An 18916-nucleotide genomic window follows, 5' to 3' on the forward strand; every position below is an offset into this window, starting at 1 on the left:
AGCAAATTGATTTTGTTGCAGCTGTTCTTATTACCGCTTACAAAAACTGTCAGCCAGGAAAGTTCGGTCAAAATTGTGAACGAAACTGTTCCTGCAACTGCGCTCTTCATCTCGAAGCTAAACATTGCGTGAAAACTGACGGCGAGTGTTCCGAGGGCTGCATTCCTGGATGGCATGGTGACCTGTGTGATCAGCCTTGTAAAAAGACCTGTGTCAATCACATCTGTAATCAACACAACGGTCACTGCACTAAGGACTGTCCAGGAAACTTTACAGGGGACTACTGTAACATTACTGTCGCACTGCACAAGAGCTACGATAACAAAGGTAAGTATATACTATTATCGACAAACAAAATACAATTGATATTACTGGGCCAGTATGGTGTATTGACTGCAGAGGAGTACATCATATAGTAGGAAAGTAACAAATTACCAATGACACAACTAACAGATTATAATGCACATCACTCATCTTTTTTTAATGACAGCCCAGAAGAGCTAACTCGAAGTAAAATTTCTTAATCAAGAGATGAGGATTTTATCTTATATAATACCCAAAACATGGTACTGCTATTGTCAAAGTTACTTTCGTAATACTGTCTATGAACGACAGGAAAACAGCGCGTGAAGCAATACAGTTTCCACATATGACCACATTGATGTTGAAACAACACATCACTTCATAAGAAACAAAACTAGCTTATTTTAAGATAATCTCGATTACCAAACCTTCTGTTAGAGACTCCTCTGTAAGTCCAGTATGCCAAAGGTCTTTGTCGTGTCTGACCATGTCTGGAAATGACGTACAAATGACTCCTATTGCAGCTATGGTCCTCGGCTTTTTGGAGTTGTCAAAATACAAAGAGAAGTTCATATAAACATGAAGGTGTATATTGTAGAGAGAAAATTCAGCTGAGATACAAATTGAACGTTTGCGCTTCCAACCGGTAAGCCACAAATCAGTTGTTTGAAACAAAAAAAATGACACATTGTTTCACATTATGTTGTCAATAGTTCCCTGTCAGTGTGAGGAAGGAAGTCACAAGAGCACTATCTTGGCACTGGGCATTATCTTGACCATAGCATTATTAGCTGCAGTTGTCGCCATGTGAGTCGATTATTTTTCATTTTTCATTGACACGGTAACCCCTCACATAGATATCACGAATACCAATGCCATTCAGAAAGTAGTGGTCATTCTGTAACGATGTAACCCAAATATGTCATGTGTTCCAAGTGTTATAACCTGAATAAATGTATAAAATATACCGGAGCTATATATCCCTTTTGACGAGCCAAATATTTCAGTCCTTAAGCAGTATCGATGGGTACTGCAAAGTGCCACTGACAGAATCTCACTTAGAAAAGAATGCGAATATGGCGTTAGATGATCACCGATCAGTTCATAACCTGACGACGTTAATAGATGACTTTGTGTGATCCATGACCAAATAGACAAGCTCGTCTGCCAACAGGTGTTTAAAGTTATGTTGTCCTCATCTTTTTCGTTTATTTCCAGCGGTCTTTTGGTCAAGTCCAAGTTTTTCGATGAACGCGGTAAGCTAAGAAACACAGTAGGAAAGGCATTAGGTTAACCAACAGTTATTCAGCAGGTGTGTGTGCGGCGTGTGTGTATTCTTTCAAGAGACGTTTATATGTTGTCAAAGAAGCACAGCTATGCGCCTTTTGCTATAATGTGTGACTGCGTTTACGTGTTTTGGATTCTTAATGCATAGCAACTAACTATTTTTCTTTCTTATTGAATATTTTAACAAAGCATGAACGTGATGGTGATATTTCGTGTCATGTCCATTCCAGGAGAAGGCACACAGCGAAGGGAGCCAGAAAGCAACATGTTAACAGGCGGCATTCCACAGGGTATATGTGTTTATAAGCCCAAAACATGTAAACATTCACTTGAAAACTCAATGAAATGCCACAACATGTGCTCATGTTTGCTAATCATTCGAAATTATCGTACCTATTTTCCGTAGTCTCTAAACCAACAAAAAATGGAAAGAACTAACCAAAAGCCTTGGGAATCGTAATCTGCGAATCTGGTCAAGTCCATGATCTCGTAAGCTTAAGATGAATGCCTTGGTCCGGTTCATAAGCTTAAAGACACATATCTGCAAGGATGACATCACAAATGGTCCCCATGAGTGTACCAACGTTTGCCAATGACTGTAGCCACTGATTGAAAAGATGTTAGCAATTATTAAGTCATGTTTTCCTTAATACTCTCTCATTAACCAACAGATGACATTTAATGTCATGCTAGAAACATTACCATGAACCTCTGAGTGGGTGAGCGAGTGAGTGTTGTTTTCCGCCGCATTCAGCCATAATTTACCTATATGTTAGCATAATGATCGAGCCTGGACAAGAAAATGCAGAGATCAACGGTGTGAGCATCATTTTACGTAAATGTGCACTGATGGCACGTGCCAAACATGTCAGTGCGCTTGGCCACAAAAGGTATACTGAAGGCAAATTTTAACCTGGATGTTCACGGGTTCCAGAATCTCTGAATACAGATAATCATATCAATTTCAATCAGAAACACGTGTGGCAAGGAATTCACGTTGCTTTTCTTCATGTAGGAAAATGGTATACGTGACTGAATTTGAGCAAATTGAAATTCAAACAACCCACGTAGTATTTATTTTTCAGTATGTTGCAATACGTTTTGTAAAGGAAGAAGTCCTTAATTCAGGACTAGGTCAATGTCCAAACATAGACAGTGTATAGTCTTCACATGTCCGCACCGTAACGAATACTTCGTAAATAGCACTGTGTAAAACCACTGATGATATTGTCTTTGTTGCAGATAACCACAACTGAATAAGACTGATTACTCATGACCAGCAGCAGGTATGATGACATAACTTGTGATATTATGAACAGATACATGCCATGGATACATACACGAAAGGCGTTATACTTCCTATCCAAACATAGAAAAACAGCGATCAGTTTGCTCAAGATTGAAAAAACAGGTAGCATTACAATGTTTTCTTTAGACAGATTTAAGAAGGAGTCGTAATTTATTGAAACCGATTACAGCACTGAGAACAAAGATGGGATATGTTCACCTTTTGATTGTCAAGGAGCAATATATTTGGACATACACTATGATGTTTTAACAAAGATTTAGTTGGGGATATTTTGCTTTAGTCTACAGTTTCAAGTAAACAGAATCGTTGTAAAAATAAACTCAGTATATTTTCTGTTTGTATTAGACCAACCAATATGCAGCTCGGGTTGAGATGCATCGTCATAATCATAGGTACGTTCCCATAAGCTCTCTTTAGCTCTCGGTGACTGGCTACTAAATAATGTATGTTATAGAAAAATAAGATTTTCACTGGATCTGGTATCAAGAATGTCTTGTACAGATAGACATACTGGGTCATGACATGATACGTATTATATCATAACATGTCGTCGTTTCGAATGCTGTGACCAGAAACTGTATACTGAATTGTCTTGTATAGCTACTAATGCTAGATTTAGTTCTATATGTATATGATCGCCTAGTTGTTGTCCTGCCCTACGTTCACAAGGTTTCAAAATTTGACTTAAGTATGAATCTGTAACTTGTTCAGTCACGATATGGCTGAAATACTGCCGAATTCACTTATGATCTTAACTCATTCAATTACGCAAACCCACTCACTCACTCACCCGTAGTGATATGCCTTTTTTAGGGAAGTTTTCTGTTCTGTCATCCTGATTTTTTTCTGTCATAGCGCTTCCGTATTTCAGTTTTCGTCATCCCCCTGCTTGGATCAAAGTCCTGCCAGAATTGTAAAGAGGAAAAATGTGATTCACGTGGAATATGCACAGAAGGATGTAAAGCAGGCTACACAGACAAGTACTGTCAGCATCGCTGCCAGGAGACGTGTGTGAAGTCTTCATGCCAACTGGACGACGACTCGGGGAAGACCGTCTGTAGTGACGGTTGTGAAGATGGTTACTGTGGACCTCGCTGTAAGATACCTTGTCCACATGAATGTCTGGCATGTGACTGGCATCACTGTGACAACTGTACAGTCTGCAGGGCTGATTTGTACGGTAGTAAGTGTGAACATTCCTGCTTGCAGAAATGTAAGGGCTTTGCCTGCAGTGTTGAAGGAACCTGCTTAGAAGGTTGTATAGCTGGTCGTTATGGCGCCCACTGCAATATGTCATGTCTGTCCGCCTTCCAGTCATGTCACAGGTTTACTGGTCAATGTCAACAATGTCAACACGGACATTTCGGTAACCAGTGTCAACATCTGTGCCCTTCGTGTCTGACAGCGGAGGAAGAAAAGTTGTACACGTGCAGGTCGGGATGCAAGGTGTGTAGCAGTCAGTACCACCCTGAGTCTCAGCGTGAGTAGTATTTTATATATGTTCTATACATCAGAGTGAATCAATGTAAGTTATCTACAGTGTTTTTATCTAACACACAATATATTGTGCATGTTGGAAAGAGTGTATACAGAAATTGCAGGAACCTCAAAGTGAATCGAAGTGAACAGTATAATAATTATGAATTATTACGTTTGTGGTTTTTCAATTGATTTATTAAGTGTGAAAGGTGTGAGTGAGAATGTGTAGGAAGAACTGCCTGTATTACAATTGCGCAGACGGCAGTTCTTATAATGAAATTGGCGAGAGTCTAGAAAAATTGTGTCAATATTATTCCCCTTGATCTGAGTGATCATGCTGCTGCCTTTACCCCTCTCACCAATGGAAGCAAATTAAGTTCCAGATATATACAAATGTATTTCGTCAATATACTATAACGAAAAAGTGTCTTTTTAGTTATTCGACTGAATGTCACATATTGTTAATCATCTTGTAGAAAGGGACGAGATAGTCTGTGGGATGTCAGCTGAAGATGTTGAAGCAGCCAGTAGCTAGACTAACAAGTGACTATGTATTCGAGCTTTACGATCCATGCCAGAACATGACACCAGACGTATGTGGCGTTTCAAAGTAAGGTTGTCACGGGGTAACCTTTGAGGCAATGTCAACCTGCATTTAAGGTTGAAGATGATTTATGTAAGCTGCATCGAGTTAGTAGATGCTGAATCCACAGCGGAAGTACATACTTGTGGACAAATAAGGGGAGATAACGAACTTTGCCATGTACAAAGCATAACGGAAATACGCTACTGCCTTCTGAAGTCTGAAGAACTACCTGCAGATAGTAAAGTCATCTTATTCTGTGGCATTCTAACGGTGTGAAACTTTTCAGATCGATCCAAGCTGTACACTGCATTCATTGGAAAACTGTGCATTTCCACACTGCATGGTTCACAACTGGCCTGAAAACATCTATTCAGGTTTTGTTGATTTGGGACAAACTTACTGAAATAATAAGAAATTCAGTACATTCTGTGACATTTGGAATGCACTTGCCTTGAGTAACGTTGTCTCACACAAAATCTCCAGGAGACAATAGTTTACATGACAACTGCCCAGTAGTGGTATAGAAAACAGTAACGCAAAGTTAGGAAGATGCAAGGTTTTGTATGATATTTGCAGTTAAGTGGTCGTTTTATTCTCAACCAGGATGTTGAACCGACATGTCAAATAATTCAACATCCCCGTCCATAGACTGCCAATATAAACAGCATCAGGCTGCCCTATTTAATTGGTATAAGACATATTTACTTCAGAAACACAACTTTATAACATCTGCCTGTGAAGGGGTTCAACTAAGTATGGAATATGAGATGAACAAGGAGCGAGGCAATGTTTCATTTCGTGCTATTGGTATATAAATTAACGTGGCAAATACTAATTTGCACTCGACTGGTGTAATCGTTGGGCATTCTGTATTCTGGAATGGTCGAGATAGATTATTAGATGTATTATTTTACAGAATGCAGTTTTCTGAAACAAAATCAAAATCAGGACCGCCAAGAAACACGGCTCGCAGCAATACTGTGCATTGTGATCCTCATACTCATCATCAACATCTTCGTGTTTATCGCTCGCCTCGCTATGGTGTGCCGTGCGTGCTGCTACAGAGGGAGGAGGTATGGTTGCATTTATATTCAGCTGTACTCAAGAAAATATATTAAAGGGAGGGATGTCACAACACGTGTAACTGTTAGTTTCAAATGTCCCTGGTCACGTTTAGATGCAAATGATGACAAACGCTTGAACGACATTTGCATGTTAGCACGAACTTCATGACAGTATGTGAATATATGTTATTAAAGTCATTGAATACAAATACATTCATGAAGCACAGTTTCCTTAACTGTAAGTACATTAAAATCTTATTTAAGTTGTTAAATACATATACGCTTTTGCAATATGGTTTACAAAATGGAATTACTACTTCATGTTCATTGTATAGTTCATTAAAGGCGTTTTGATTGTAGTTAATGGTTCCAACGGTTGTTTATACAAACTGTGAATGTCATCTGTCGATAGACGAACAGCAAAAGTACAGTTGCACTTAATTAACACACTAAAAGCAGAAATGTTCAATGTGTGATCGAGGATGTATTTCTAGTGCATATAAATATTTTATTTACAATTTCCGACACCATGCTAATTGCTGTTTAATGTTTGGTTTCAGGGCTAAGCGAGGTAAGTATAAAAATAGTAAGTAGTATTAAAGTGTGAGCACTTTGTAAACTTATGTAAATAAGCCGCGATTTCTCGAGACAAGCTTATGTGTAAACATACTTTACAATACACTGAAGTGAAGAATATGTGAAGAATCATCTCATAATGTTGAGTATGTACCATGTATATAACCTTGATGCCATACCCCTGGTTGAAAACATGAGAACACTGAAAACAATGTGAATTCCCCCAGTGAAAGGAAATGTGAGCAATTATATTGATTAGATTTAAACAGATAAAACGTTTTGAAACTGTTTTTAAGTTTTATTGCCCATAATGTCGGGAAAAGCGCACGTAATATCTCCAAATTAAGTCACACTCTTGCTCAATCGAAAACATGAAAGTCGTTATGTAATTAAACACACGAGTGTGGATGTGAATATCAAGGGTGCTGGGTGGCTTAGTTCCAGTCAATTAGCTTTAGAAGGGGAATGTAATAGAACATCATTGTATAACCACTCACAGAAAAATGACTCATCTCATGCGTCATCTACCATGGATCATACTCACTCAGTGGAATCACTGACCACCTGTTGGCTGTCTAATGTCAACCATGCCAGTGTGTTTCAGCATATGTGTGTGTGTATGCCTCTTGTAACAAGATTGATGTATACAGCCCATGTTGTAGTTGTGTCTATGTCCTCCACGTCCTTGACGTTGTCCGGGCTTCTGTGTTCCAGCCTTCAATGATCCAAGCGAGATGAAACTGCTGGACACGGAACCGACCTATGCTCGCTGCGGTATGTTGACATGTCATTGTGTACATGTACGGTGTTAAGAACTTATTGTCGATGTTAAGTGAGTTGATACTCTTTTGGTAACATGACTCGTTGTGTTTACAGTTGTTTATTACAGAATCAGAAGCAGAATTTTATTCAATTTTTAAGGCGTCGGCCATGCAACATACACAATGAATTTGGTATAAATTTACGCATACATGGTAGCAATTACAAGGAAGAATATTAGTGACACGGGGTAATATCGGTGATACGGGGTAAAATCAGTGATACGGGGTAATATCAGTGATACGGGGTAATATTGATAATACGGGGTAATATTAGTGATATGGGTAATATTAGTGATACGGGGTAATATTGGTAATACGGGGTAATATTAGTAATACGGGGTAATATTGGTAATACGGGGTAATATTAGTGATACGGGGTAATATTGGTAATACGGGGATAATTCCGTAACTCTAGAACGTTACTAAGATATTTTCCGATTTGCTTCATAGTATCTATCTTTTCAGTAGACATCAGGTTTATAAATGTGTTGAGTTTAGGTGGATAGCTGCTGCTGTTATCAGGGAAGCAGAGTTGTCGTTCTTGGCTGTACGCATCACAAACCATCATTACATGGTATTCATCCTCAATAAGAGATATATTGTCAAAGTGACAAGAAGTGCATAATTTTTCTTCACATAGTGTATAGGAGTGTCGCCCACTTTCTATGACTAGTCTAAAGTTGTTGCAAATAAATTTTGCAATGGCTATTTTATAGTATAATAGTATTTCAAGTGACTGCAGATATTTTTCAACAATCAGTAATAACTGATGTAAAAGTAATTTCTGGTGTCGACAGGCCTGGATGTTTCTCCTATGTACGAATGCCCACAATTGCAGTCAATTTTGTAGATTACATCTTTGGGGTTGGGTTTTATGGCTTGCGGGTGTTTTCTTCCATTGACCTGTAGGAAGGTGTTGATGGTGACAGAGGTGGTGAAGGTGGTGTGTATTCCTGCTTGTTGCTTAAGAAGCCTGCTGATCTGGTGGGAGGGCTTGCCGATGTATGGGATGGAAATCTTTATTGGAGCCGATTCAGGTCGAGAGGGATTGGTAGCAGGTGGTGATAAAGTTGCTGCAATTGTCCTGTTTACTAGCTGGGATGGGTAATCATTAAGGTTGACATAAACAATTGACCGCAATTGTGGGCACTCATACGTAGGAGAAACATCCAGGCCTGTCGACACCAGAATCAAGGAACATCAGAAATCTACCATCAAATCGGACCAGAAATCAGCAGTGTCAGATCACATAGCGGCCCATCCCGATCACCAAATCAACTGGACTGACTACACCATCCTCTCAAAGAACCAATCAGACTTTACCAAAAGGAAAATAACTGAAGCAATCAACATCAAAAGATACCGACCCATGATTAACAGAGACCAAGGTTACCCCATCCCCACAGCTTACGATGAGCTCATCAAACCGCTTTAGCCTACTGTACAAACAACCCACTCTGTGTACCTCACTGGTTTACTTAGTTGTCATCACATTGTTAACTTGTATTCATACTAGGCTCTGTGCACTACTGGCTTCCATGTTATCCTTTTACCCTTTGTCCTTATCATCACTTGTTAATTAGTGATGACAACTATGTATATATATATGTATGTATGTATAAATATATATATATATATATATATATCGCCTGTTCTCTCCCTGTATCATTTACACTTTGAAAACGATACAAGAACCGGTATCGAAACGTCGTGTTCCAGTATTAAAGAAGTTGTCATCCATATACAGTTATCATAGCTGAAAGATCGTCTGCATACATGAGGCCACCAATATCCGGACAGTCGGTTCTTGAAAATATACTTTTTCCACCTGCATCTTCCATTTTTTATTATAAGCTAATTAATGAATATCTGTGGGCTTACTATACGTCCTTGTCCTTGTTCCCACATTGAAACTGAAATTATTTGACAGTAATGACACAAGCTGACAAGTTAGAATACATCGATGAAAATAAGTTTTTAAAAATCACTGTAGATTCTAGTTTGTGGAAGACTTCGGAACAAAACATCATAGTTTACACAATCAAATACCTTGGAGAAGCCAAGGAAGAGCCAGTAGAGTCTCCCTTCCTTCTACACAAGATATTTCCGTATCGCGGCATGTAGTGTAAATATGTGATCTATGGTGGAATATGAAGGCCTAAATCCAGCCTGAGACCCAGAAATAATGTTATTATCATCACACCACTGTTTGAGTCTGTTATTGATCACACTTGTCAGAACTTTGCACAATGAAACAATGAGAGATATTCCCCTATAGTTGTTGGGGTCAGTTAAACTTCCAGATAAATGGATAGGACATACAATACTCTTTCCCCAAGCTGGTGGGACTGACTTGTTGGTAAACATTTTACTGAATAGCTTTGTCAGTAATGGGGTTATATAAATCTCGTTGGTATGAAGACTTCACTCAGTATTCCATCAGGTCATGGTGTTTTATCGTGTTTCAGATTCTTAATACAATGAATAATTTTTTAATCCTCTGCCAAAGGTCTTTTCACATTTTCATTACATGTTTCATAAGATTCACATGAAACACATAACTGTTCATTTTTTCCGTTAGCAGTATTTTCAGATATTTTAAAAATCATCAAACCACTCTTTTGTTGTGATATGTTGAGTTGATGAGTTCACAACTGATTTTTCTCCAATAATTTCCAGAATTGCCCTGGCTTACATTTTGCGTCTGAAAGTACATAGCTCTTCTTCTGAAAGTAACTTAACTCTTTGTTTGCATATAGTTGTTTAAACTGTTTCCTTTTCATTCTGTAGATGTTCATATCATGCCCATGGTCTCTATTATTCCTTAATACCATATGTTTCAGGTGTTTTAGGTTTCCTAGCTCCTCATCCCACCAGGGTGGCTGGTGCTTATCAGTACATAGATATTTCTTGTACAGTTTAACACAATCACTGCCTGCACTATGATAGAGATTAACAGCTTTGTAAATTGCGTCATCAACATTAGAGTCCAGTAATGAGAAGACTGGATCATATTTTGCACTGAAAACCTCTTGAATTTTTTTGAGAAGCCGAGCACTGTTTTCTTCATTCCATGTAACCTTAAAACACTTCTCAACTTGCACGTCTTAAACACTTGGCGGAGATTGATCACTGAGGCACGTTGTCAGTTGCTTTGAGGTTTCATCAAGGTCATTGAAGTTAAGAGTGCAACACAAAGGGAAGTAGCATGAATCAACTCTGTCAAGAACTTTAAAGTGGCTTATGTGTGGGAAAAAATCAGTGGATGCTAGCATATAGTTCACTATGCTTGATCCATGATGTTTGACACATGTGAAGTTACATCTTTATCACCATTTAGGCGACCATTAAGGACGTGAATATCAAACGTAGAGCACAATTCAGTAAGTTTTCTTCCGTAATTATTATACTTCGCATTATCTCTAGTATATCTCGGTCGTTTAAAGTTATCACCAGGAGAGTCATCACAGTTTTCTTGTATGTAGTCAAGGTTATGTCATCATCAAAGGTATTCAATCTAACATTCAGGCCTCCAGATAGAAGATAGTGAAGATCATTATGTGAGCTCCCTATTCCTTCAATATATGTGGTTAAGCGATCCATACTATCGTAGTCCAATGACTGGAAGATAAGCGAAATTCCAGGTGGAATGTAGGTGAAGATTAGAATGGTATCTTTGATAAAAGCAAGCTTTGTTGATCTAAGAAGAAGCTCAGTCGTATCTTCGAATGAACTAAACAAGCGTTTGATAATGTTACTTTCCACTAGCCATTTACGTACAAACTCTGTAACACATCCCCACTATATCGACCAAGCGTTTTAGTCTTGGGAGTTGTATGACGTAAAACAGGACAGAAAGTTTTCAAAATCTTATTCACTCCTCACAAAGGATTCATAAAATCCAATTATATCATAAAAGGAACAATGTGATTTGAGATCAGTATATCCGGATGCACTTACGTATTTATATAGCCCTTCAATATTTCAGGATAGGATACGACACAGAAGTGAAGTGCTCTCCCTTGGATTTGTGTAATTTCCGCGTCCAGATGTAGACAAATCAACGTGGATGTCTCATGTCATCACGTTGCTCCAAAAAAGACTGTTAGCTTCGTTAATGCCTTGTTGATCTGACATACACACCTTTAGTACTATCAAAAGCATACACTTTTCCGTCGACATAGAGCTTGTCATGTCGGATCTTCGGGTTTTCCCCAGCTTTTAGAGCCTCCGTGAATATTTTAGTGAATGAGCGTCTTGCTTCTCTCACTCGTTTTGTTAGGTCCTCGGTGACACTGTTCCGTTCATATCCGACGCCATGTTGTTCACTTTCTGATCCAGGTGGCCAAATTTATCTTCCACATTTTTAGGGGTAGTATTTCTGTCATTTTAATGTGTGGCTTATCTTGCATACAGTCGCCTTCAGCTGGGGGGGATGATGTAGGTCCACCTAGGGACCATGCAGGTAGCAGAGTAAGTCCCCATGGTCACGAGTGATCATCTGCCTGCAGTTGCTGGCGATCTATAGCCGGGTTTTATATTATATTGTCCGAATAGTTCTATTGGTTTTAACTTCTGCTAGTTTTAACCTCTAACTGTGATACTTCAGTTGTTTTACTGTCCTTCATCTACATTTTTATGATATACATATCATATATATCATATATGTATATTTATATACATATATTTTCGTGGCTACATGGCTGCAATATTGCCGATGTGACGTTAAATATTAACTCACTCACACTCCAACATTACCCATGAGTTGAGTTAGTGAGTTGAGTTTTACGCCGCACTCGGCAATATTACAACTATATGGCGGCAAACAAAAACAAGTGAGTTAGTGAGTTGAGTTTTATGCCGCGCTCAGCAGTATTCCAGCTATATGGCGGCAAACAAACACAAATCGCTCAGTATTGAATATGGTATAATTATCATTTATTAATATTTTGGAAGATCTCACTATCAACCTAGAGTAACTACACATACATGGAACTGGAGTCGTTGAACTCTTTACATCGGCATCAATTTTTTTTTCTCGAAACCTGTTTGTGATTACTCGTGATCGCTCGGGCAGCAGGTGCTACGAGCAGTCATTGAGACCACGTGTAAATAAACTGCGGTGTAGTAAGTTGTTTTTGGTTCACGTTTAATGTATGAAAGGATAAGTGTTTTGTATCATCAGTGTAAGGTGTGAACAATGTAGCTGTAAGATAAAGATGTCCGACCTGTGTACAAAGTTCACTTTGTGTTACAGCGACACAGACTCCCGTACGCAGATACTCCCGAGCAGACATTGACCTACATGGCGCCTGCAGGAAGGGGGACCTGGCAGAGGTTAGGCGGATCCTGGACACAGGTCGGGGTGACGTCAACTGTAGAGGTGTAGCCGGGATAACACCGCTGATGGAGGCAGCACGCTTGGGACACAGAGATGTGGTGAAGCTGCTTGTGAGTCGAGGTGCTGATGTGTCACTGGTGGACGTTGACGGTAACAACATCCTTCACTACGCCTGTGTGAAAGGAAATAAGAGGACGGTGGAGTTTGCCCTGTGTCTTGACGAGGTGGACATTGACAGTAGAGGAGGGAGGGGCCGGACACCGGTGATGGATGCAGCTTGTGAGGGACACAGCCATGTGGTGAAGCTGCTTGTGAGTCGTGGTGCTGATGTGTCACTGGTGGACGATGACGGTAACAACATCCTTCACTACGCCTGTGTGAGAGGAGACAGGAAAACAGTGGAGTTTGTTCTGTCATTGGGCGTGCTGGACATCAACAGTAGAGGACTGGAGAACCGGACACCGATAATGGAGGTTGCTGGACGGGGATACAGAGATCTGGTGGAGCTCTTTGTGAAGCGAGGCGCTGATGTGTCTCTGGTGAGTGATGATGGTGACAACATCCTTCACTGGGCCTGTGTGGGAGGAGACAGGATGACAGTGGAGTTTGTACTGTCTCTGAACGTGGTGAACATCGACGCCAGGAACAACAACGGGGACACAGCCGCCGACGTGGCGAAAGGCAAGGGACATGATCAACTGTTCATTATCGTGGTGCACAGTTGAGTGAAAGTGCAGTGTTGATGTAGACAGTGATGGTAGACCAGGCGTTATTGACACTGACCTTGCGTGTGACGTTCACGGGGCCACGCTGTTAATAATTAAGTATAAAGGCGAGGATATTGGATCTGTTTAAGGGAAATACAAATAGAGAAATGAGAACATTTCCAGACAATGTGTTGTGTTTGGAAGCATGATCAGGTAAGGACTGACTGTAATTATTGATGGTATATCGTCGGTATGGTACACCACTGTATGTCAACATGTAGATCTGTTTAAATGCTACCATATTTTCCAACTAATCGTAGAATAACCAAGAAATTGTTTCTATCTGGTGACTGCACTATGACCTCTGACTGACCCGAGGTCAACCAGTTGACGTGGCGCCAAATGTACAGTGATGTACTGCTGATGACATCATGGTGTTGTGATCAAGCCCTACCGAAGTGGCAAAGTGTTTTCTGTTACGGTGACGCCAACTGTTGATGACGTCATGGTGTTGTGATCAAACCCTACCAAAGAGGCAAAGTGTTTTCTGTTGATGACGTCATAGTGTTGTGATCAAGCCCTACCAAAGTGGCAAAGTGTTTTCTGTTGATGACGTCATGGTGTTGTGATCAAGCCCTACCGAAGTGGCAAAGTGTTTTCTGTTATGATGACGCCAACTGTTGATGACGTCATGGTGTTGTGATCAAGCCCTACCAAAGTGGCAAAGTGTTTTCTGTTGATGACGTCATGGTGTTGTGATCAAGCCCTACCAAAGTGGCAAAGTCTTTTCTGTTACAGTGACGCCAACTGTTGATGACGTCATGGTGTTGTGATCAAGCCCTACCAAAGTGGCAAAGTGTTTTCTGTTACAGTGACGCCAACTGCTGATGACATGAATGGTGCTGTCGCCAAGCCCAACTGCTGATGACATAAATGGTGTTGTGACCAAGCCCAACTGCTGATGACATAAATGGTGTTGTGGCCAAGCCCAACTGCTGATGACATGAATGGTGCTGTGGCCAAGCCCAACCGAAACGGCCAGCTGTTGTCTGCGCCATGTGTTAAGTGCTGTACACTGCTGGCTTCATGACAGGGTTACGGTATCATATGTTGTTTTTGTGTTTGTCATATATTTCTCCCTTTTTATCGTACAGCTCGGTGTCACTTGTTTATTTCATTCTTTAGTAAAACTAGGAAAATGCTGCCTGATGTAATTACGGAAATGTATTTTTATCCATATGTAGAACATTATGCATCTAATGCATAAAATAGAAACATGCTGGGGAGTGTGTTTGGGGATTGTTAATTTCCCGCATTAGGAATAAATGTATGTAACGAGTCTTGTCATGTCCTTTGCATTTCATGCAATGTTTTTTTTTCTTGTTACTGTGTTGGAGAACAAGTTTTATATAATTTTGCTTGATTAAACTTCTTAAGATCTCACAGTCATAAGAATAAACGTTTCATATGGATTGTACATTGCACTTACATGTGTTAAAATATAACAATAATCAATGTATTGTATAACTTGTATACAGTTTCCGGCAAAACATCAAAATTGCCATTTGAATGCTGCTCTGAAAGAATGCCGTCAAAAGTGTAGTTAAATATAAATAAATGCAGTTCCATCTGCACTCAGTTTGGCTGTAGGGTTAAATCCACCAGTATTGGCCCTCCATCTGCACTCCAACCACCGGTATTGGCGTTCCAGCTGCACTCCAACTGGCACAAGATTTTCTGTCTTGATAGGTCTTTTGTGCAAATTTTCGTCACAAAGAATACACTCTTATAAAATGAATATACTTGATATCGCTGCACAGTACATTTAATTTAGATAACTGTTTACTTTCATCGAACAACACACCCTGATCGATGTGATGTATGGAATGCTATTGTCATTGCACACAAGGTGAACCAGGAAATGGGTTCTTAAGACATACAGCCAAAATGCAATCAACATATAAACACTCCACATTGAATGGTCGATGAAAACCCTTTGTTTGTCAAATTATGTTCCACGTTTAGGACAGGGTTTCAAAAGCCGGAATGTGAGTGGGTAAAACAGGATGTCCAAAACAACAAACACAACAAAATGACCTCAGGTTTAAAGTTCGTATAGACCTGCCGCATAGAATAATGTATCTGTACGGGAGTTCGTTAATTTTACGTCAACACCTTGGTGAATCAAAGTTACGCAATCGTCTTTATCTTTATATAAACCAGTTCAATATACAGGACAAAACAAGAATGAACGTTGAAAGACTGTGGTGACAGACTGTGGTCACAAACTCTGTGAACACCGAAGGACATTCTTGTTCGAAAAACGTGTAATAAATCGTCATTCAAGTCCTGTCGACAATATCATGCAAGCAGTTTTCCCCGAGAGAGCAGTTTGTGTTTGTCATGTCTGTCGTGGTGGGGTGGGCAGCTACATAACATGTACAGTAGCATGGTAAGTGGTGAGCAGTACAGTAAGCCTTGTTACCAAGGGCAAAGCAAACTGACGAGGGACACTGCATTATGTTATAGGCTTGAAAACGTTAGACCACATCAGTTAGTGATGTCCACATCACATGACGACTGACTAATACTATATTTGTGCACAAAGTAGGTTTAAATTTATAAACACAGCTCAACACATTGATAGAACACACAAGTACCGGTCATGAAATGTACATTTGACAAGTCAAAGGAAATAGAATGCAAGCTATAGACTGTCAGAGATAAAACAATTTTGCTAATCTACAATCAAATGTATTCTATTCAGGGATGTCAAACCTGAGTCAGGAAAATGAAAATGAAAACGAGATGTCCTGTAACTGAACACAGGTAAGGGCTGCTTTGTTGTCTAACGCCGCGGTCTGTAGATATTCCAGCCTGGACCCGACAATCCACTGATCAAAAGCATGAACATATACAACAGGATACGATGACCTGTATGAACCAAGTTCGCGAGCCTGACCATCCGATACCGTTCGTCGCTTCTCCGAACACGGATTACTAAGACCAGCTTTATCCCAGACCTTCACGTATTTGTCTCATAAAATCATGATAATTTGTTATTTGAAGTTAGTAATCCGACATTAGGAGTTATACGGTTTATCTCTCCTTCGTGGCTCAGAGGAGTTGTCTGGACACTCGAGTCATGGCCATTCACATCCGTGTGGATTTTGATTGATCTTTACAACACAGAACCTGTTGGAAGTCCGGTTTGGAAGATGGGGGTTGGCTATGATCTGGTTGAGGTTTGAAAGTAAATTAAAATAATGTCCGCACATTTTAGGGAAGACTAATTTCTACTGCCCGAAATAGAGAAGTGGTCCATACAATTCCTTCACTGCTTTTAACTGATGTAAACACGGGAATAAAGGTAAATGCAAAAATACATAATAGAATCACCCACGTTCTTTCACCCAATTAATTTTCTGAATATAGGTAAACACAAAATGTCAAAATTCCGAATGCATTTTCTGCGAGACACTAACATGCTAATACATTAGATTCAAAGTATATGTATATCCTCTCCCCAAAGAAGAAATGCACCATGAAAATTGCAATTTCATGCGGCGGTGGATTAAAACGTGTTTCATTTTACAAAAGGTTTTACTCTGTTTAGGTCCTATGGTGTTGATATCTTGGAACATCACAAGAAGACGTACCATCCGTAAAATAATACTTATTTAAGTGCATGATTTTCAGTTTCGGCGTGTATTGTCAAAATATAAACAATTCACATGTAATGTACGTGAAAGCTGGATATCAGATAGTCCCAATGATGGGTATAAGGCTGATCGCTGTCTGTCGATTGTTCACAGTGTTTGGAATAGTGTTGCCCGATGCATGAATGTTCACCAAAGGACCATTTCACGGCTCTAGCAGAGATATGGCCGGCACACTTCGGTAGCTGAGGTCCCTCAAAGTGGGCGACATCGAGCGACCATTGCACCTCATGATCGCTACATCCGGGTACATCACCTGCGTCATCGAACAGCTACGGCGACCAGTACCGCTCTACAAATACCCGGTTTGAGGAGACTTTCTGCACTGACCGTCAGAAACAGCTCCAGAGAGGCTGGTTTACGTGCCAGATGACCTAAGCTTCAAAACCATTGTTGACAATGGTGCACCAACGTTCAGGCCTGGAACCTGCCAAACTTCACGAAAGCCTTGACAGTAGCACGAACTGTCATTTCTGTAATGATAGAGCCTTTAGAATTACGTTGCAGATACGGAATAGAGTGTCAGTATACATGATGCAAGAGCAGTGATGATAGCAATAAAGGTAGAGTTGGTAACATTCCTCTCACTAGAACAATAGTCAGGTGTCCAGACTGAGTGTCCATGGTATCACCGATCTCCACACACTTCATTGTCGTGTCTTCCTGGAACTCGAGATGTAAGGTGAGGTGTGAGGCAAGAGTTAGTTAAAAAAAGAGACTGAAGAAGATTCCCGAATTCGCTGGGTGAGAATACAGAACAAACGACCATCAGGTTGCAAAGTGTTAATTCTGACACCACTAACAACACTTAGAAAACGTTTACACAGTGAATATCACTGCCAGATAACAGATCCTTTCTTCTGATCGTTCTTATATGATCACCATCCGTGCAATACTACAATCAAAAAGTATTGGAACATCCGAAAATTTGATAGTCATATAAACACTAAAATGTGGTATGGTTATTTATACTCTTTGACGAATACAACATCTTGTGTGCACCTAAAACAGTATTTTATGGCTTGAAATGAAGCAACTGATTCATTATTCGCTGACTACGGGTGAAATGAAACACTGTCAAAAGCAGCGAAAAACAAGGGTGCCGAAACACACCAACACCATTCAAAAACCCAAACACAACAGCCAAGTGCATGAGGAAGACAGACTTTCCAGGCAGTTTCTGAGTTGACAATGTGGATGTATGGGACGCTAAGGTGTGGTTGACGGAGTTGCCTCCCTTGTGTTGTTCAGGATCTGGCAATGAGCCAAGTTTCTCTCACTAGAGGTGTTACGGCTGACCCACTGTTACTTGTGCAGCCCGCACCCGTGTTGAGATCGGTGTGTGTAGGGTGTATGAAACTGGCGGAGTTGTCTCCCCTGTGCTGTCAGCGCTTGTGCACGTTCCACTGAAACACTGTTTCTGTGACTAAAGACTGCGACATTCGTATCCGCCTTTTACATTGTCAGTCTAGTAATGGTGATGCAATGACCTTGAACCAAGAGAGCAGTCTTCTTTGTATAGTCTTTCTTGTGAGATTGACATTGATCGAGGGAAAATACCAGCGCCTTGATCATGCACCAGTGCTTGGATATGAGCGCTGTATGAATATCCTATGATCCTACACATAAAGCCAGCAATGGTACCTTAGATGTCCGGTGACTTCAGCAGTGGATGCAGCGGTATAGTCTGTGTGGTCTGTATACAGTATACATGACAGTATGAG

At 40.2% G+C, this 18916-nt stretch overlaps 1 protein-coding gene across 5 annotated transcripts; it reads left to right on the forward strand.

The window, feature by feature from the left end:
* The first annotated feature begins 1063 nt into the window (after window positions 1-1063).
* Window positions 1064-14813, forward strand: LOC137269894 (ankyrin repeat and protein kinase domain-containing protein 1-like). 5 transcript variants are annotated; one of them, XM_067803736.1, is made up of 9 exons: window positions 1064-1110; window positions 1522-1559; window positions 2833-2876; window positions 3245-3291; window positions 3771-4379; window positions 5881-6037; window positions 6589-6614; window positions 7319-7378; window positions 12683-14813. In XM_067803736.1, exons 3-9 carry the CDS (start codon window positions 2863-2865, stop codon window positions 13489-13491), a joined length of 1722 nt encoding a protein of 573 aa, XP_067659837.1. In that variant the 5' UTR covers window positions 1064-1110; window positions 1522-1559; window positions 2833-2862; the 3' UTR covers window positions 13492-14813. The 5 variants fall into 5 exon arrangements, 4 of the variants coding, with proteins under 4 accessions (XP_067659837.1, XP_067659835.1, XP_067659838.1 ...); XR_010955073.1 differs by lacking the exons at window positions 1064-1110; window positions 1522-1559 and adding an exon at window positions 1821-1880 and having other exon boundaries at window positions 12683-13686; window positions 14346-14813; XM_067803734.1 differs by lacking the exons at window positions 1064-1110; window positions 1522-1559 and adding an exon at window positions 1821-1880.
* The last annotated feature ends 4103 nt before the right edge of the window (window positions 14814-18916 follow it).

The sequence above is a fragment of the Haliotis asinina genome, unplaced genomic scaffold, assembly GCF_037392515.1.
Source record: "Haliotis asinina isolate JCU_RB_2024 unplaced genomic scaffold, JCU_Hal_asi_v2 scaffold_18, whole genome shotgun sequence".
Classification (NCBI taxonomy): Eukaryota; Metazoa; Mollusca; class Gastropoda; order Lepetellida; family Haliotidae; genus Haliotis; species Haliotis asinina.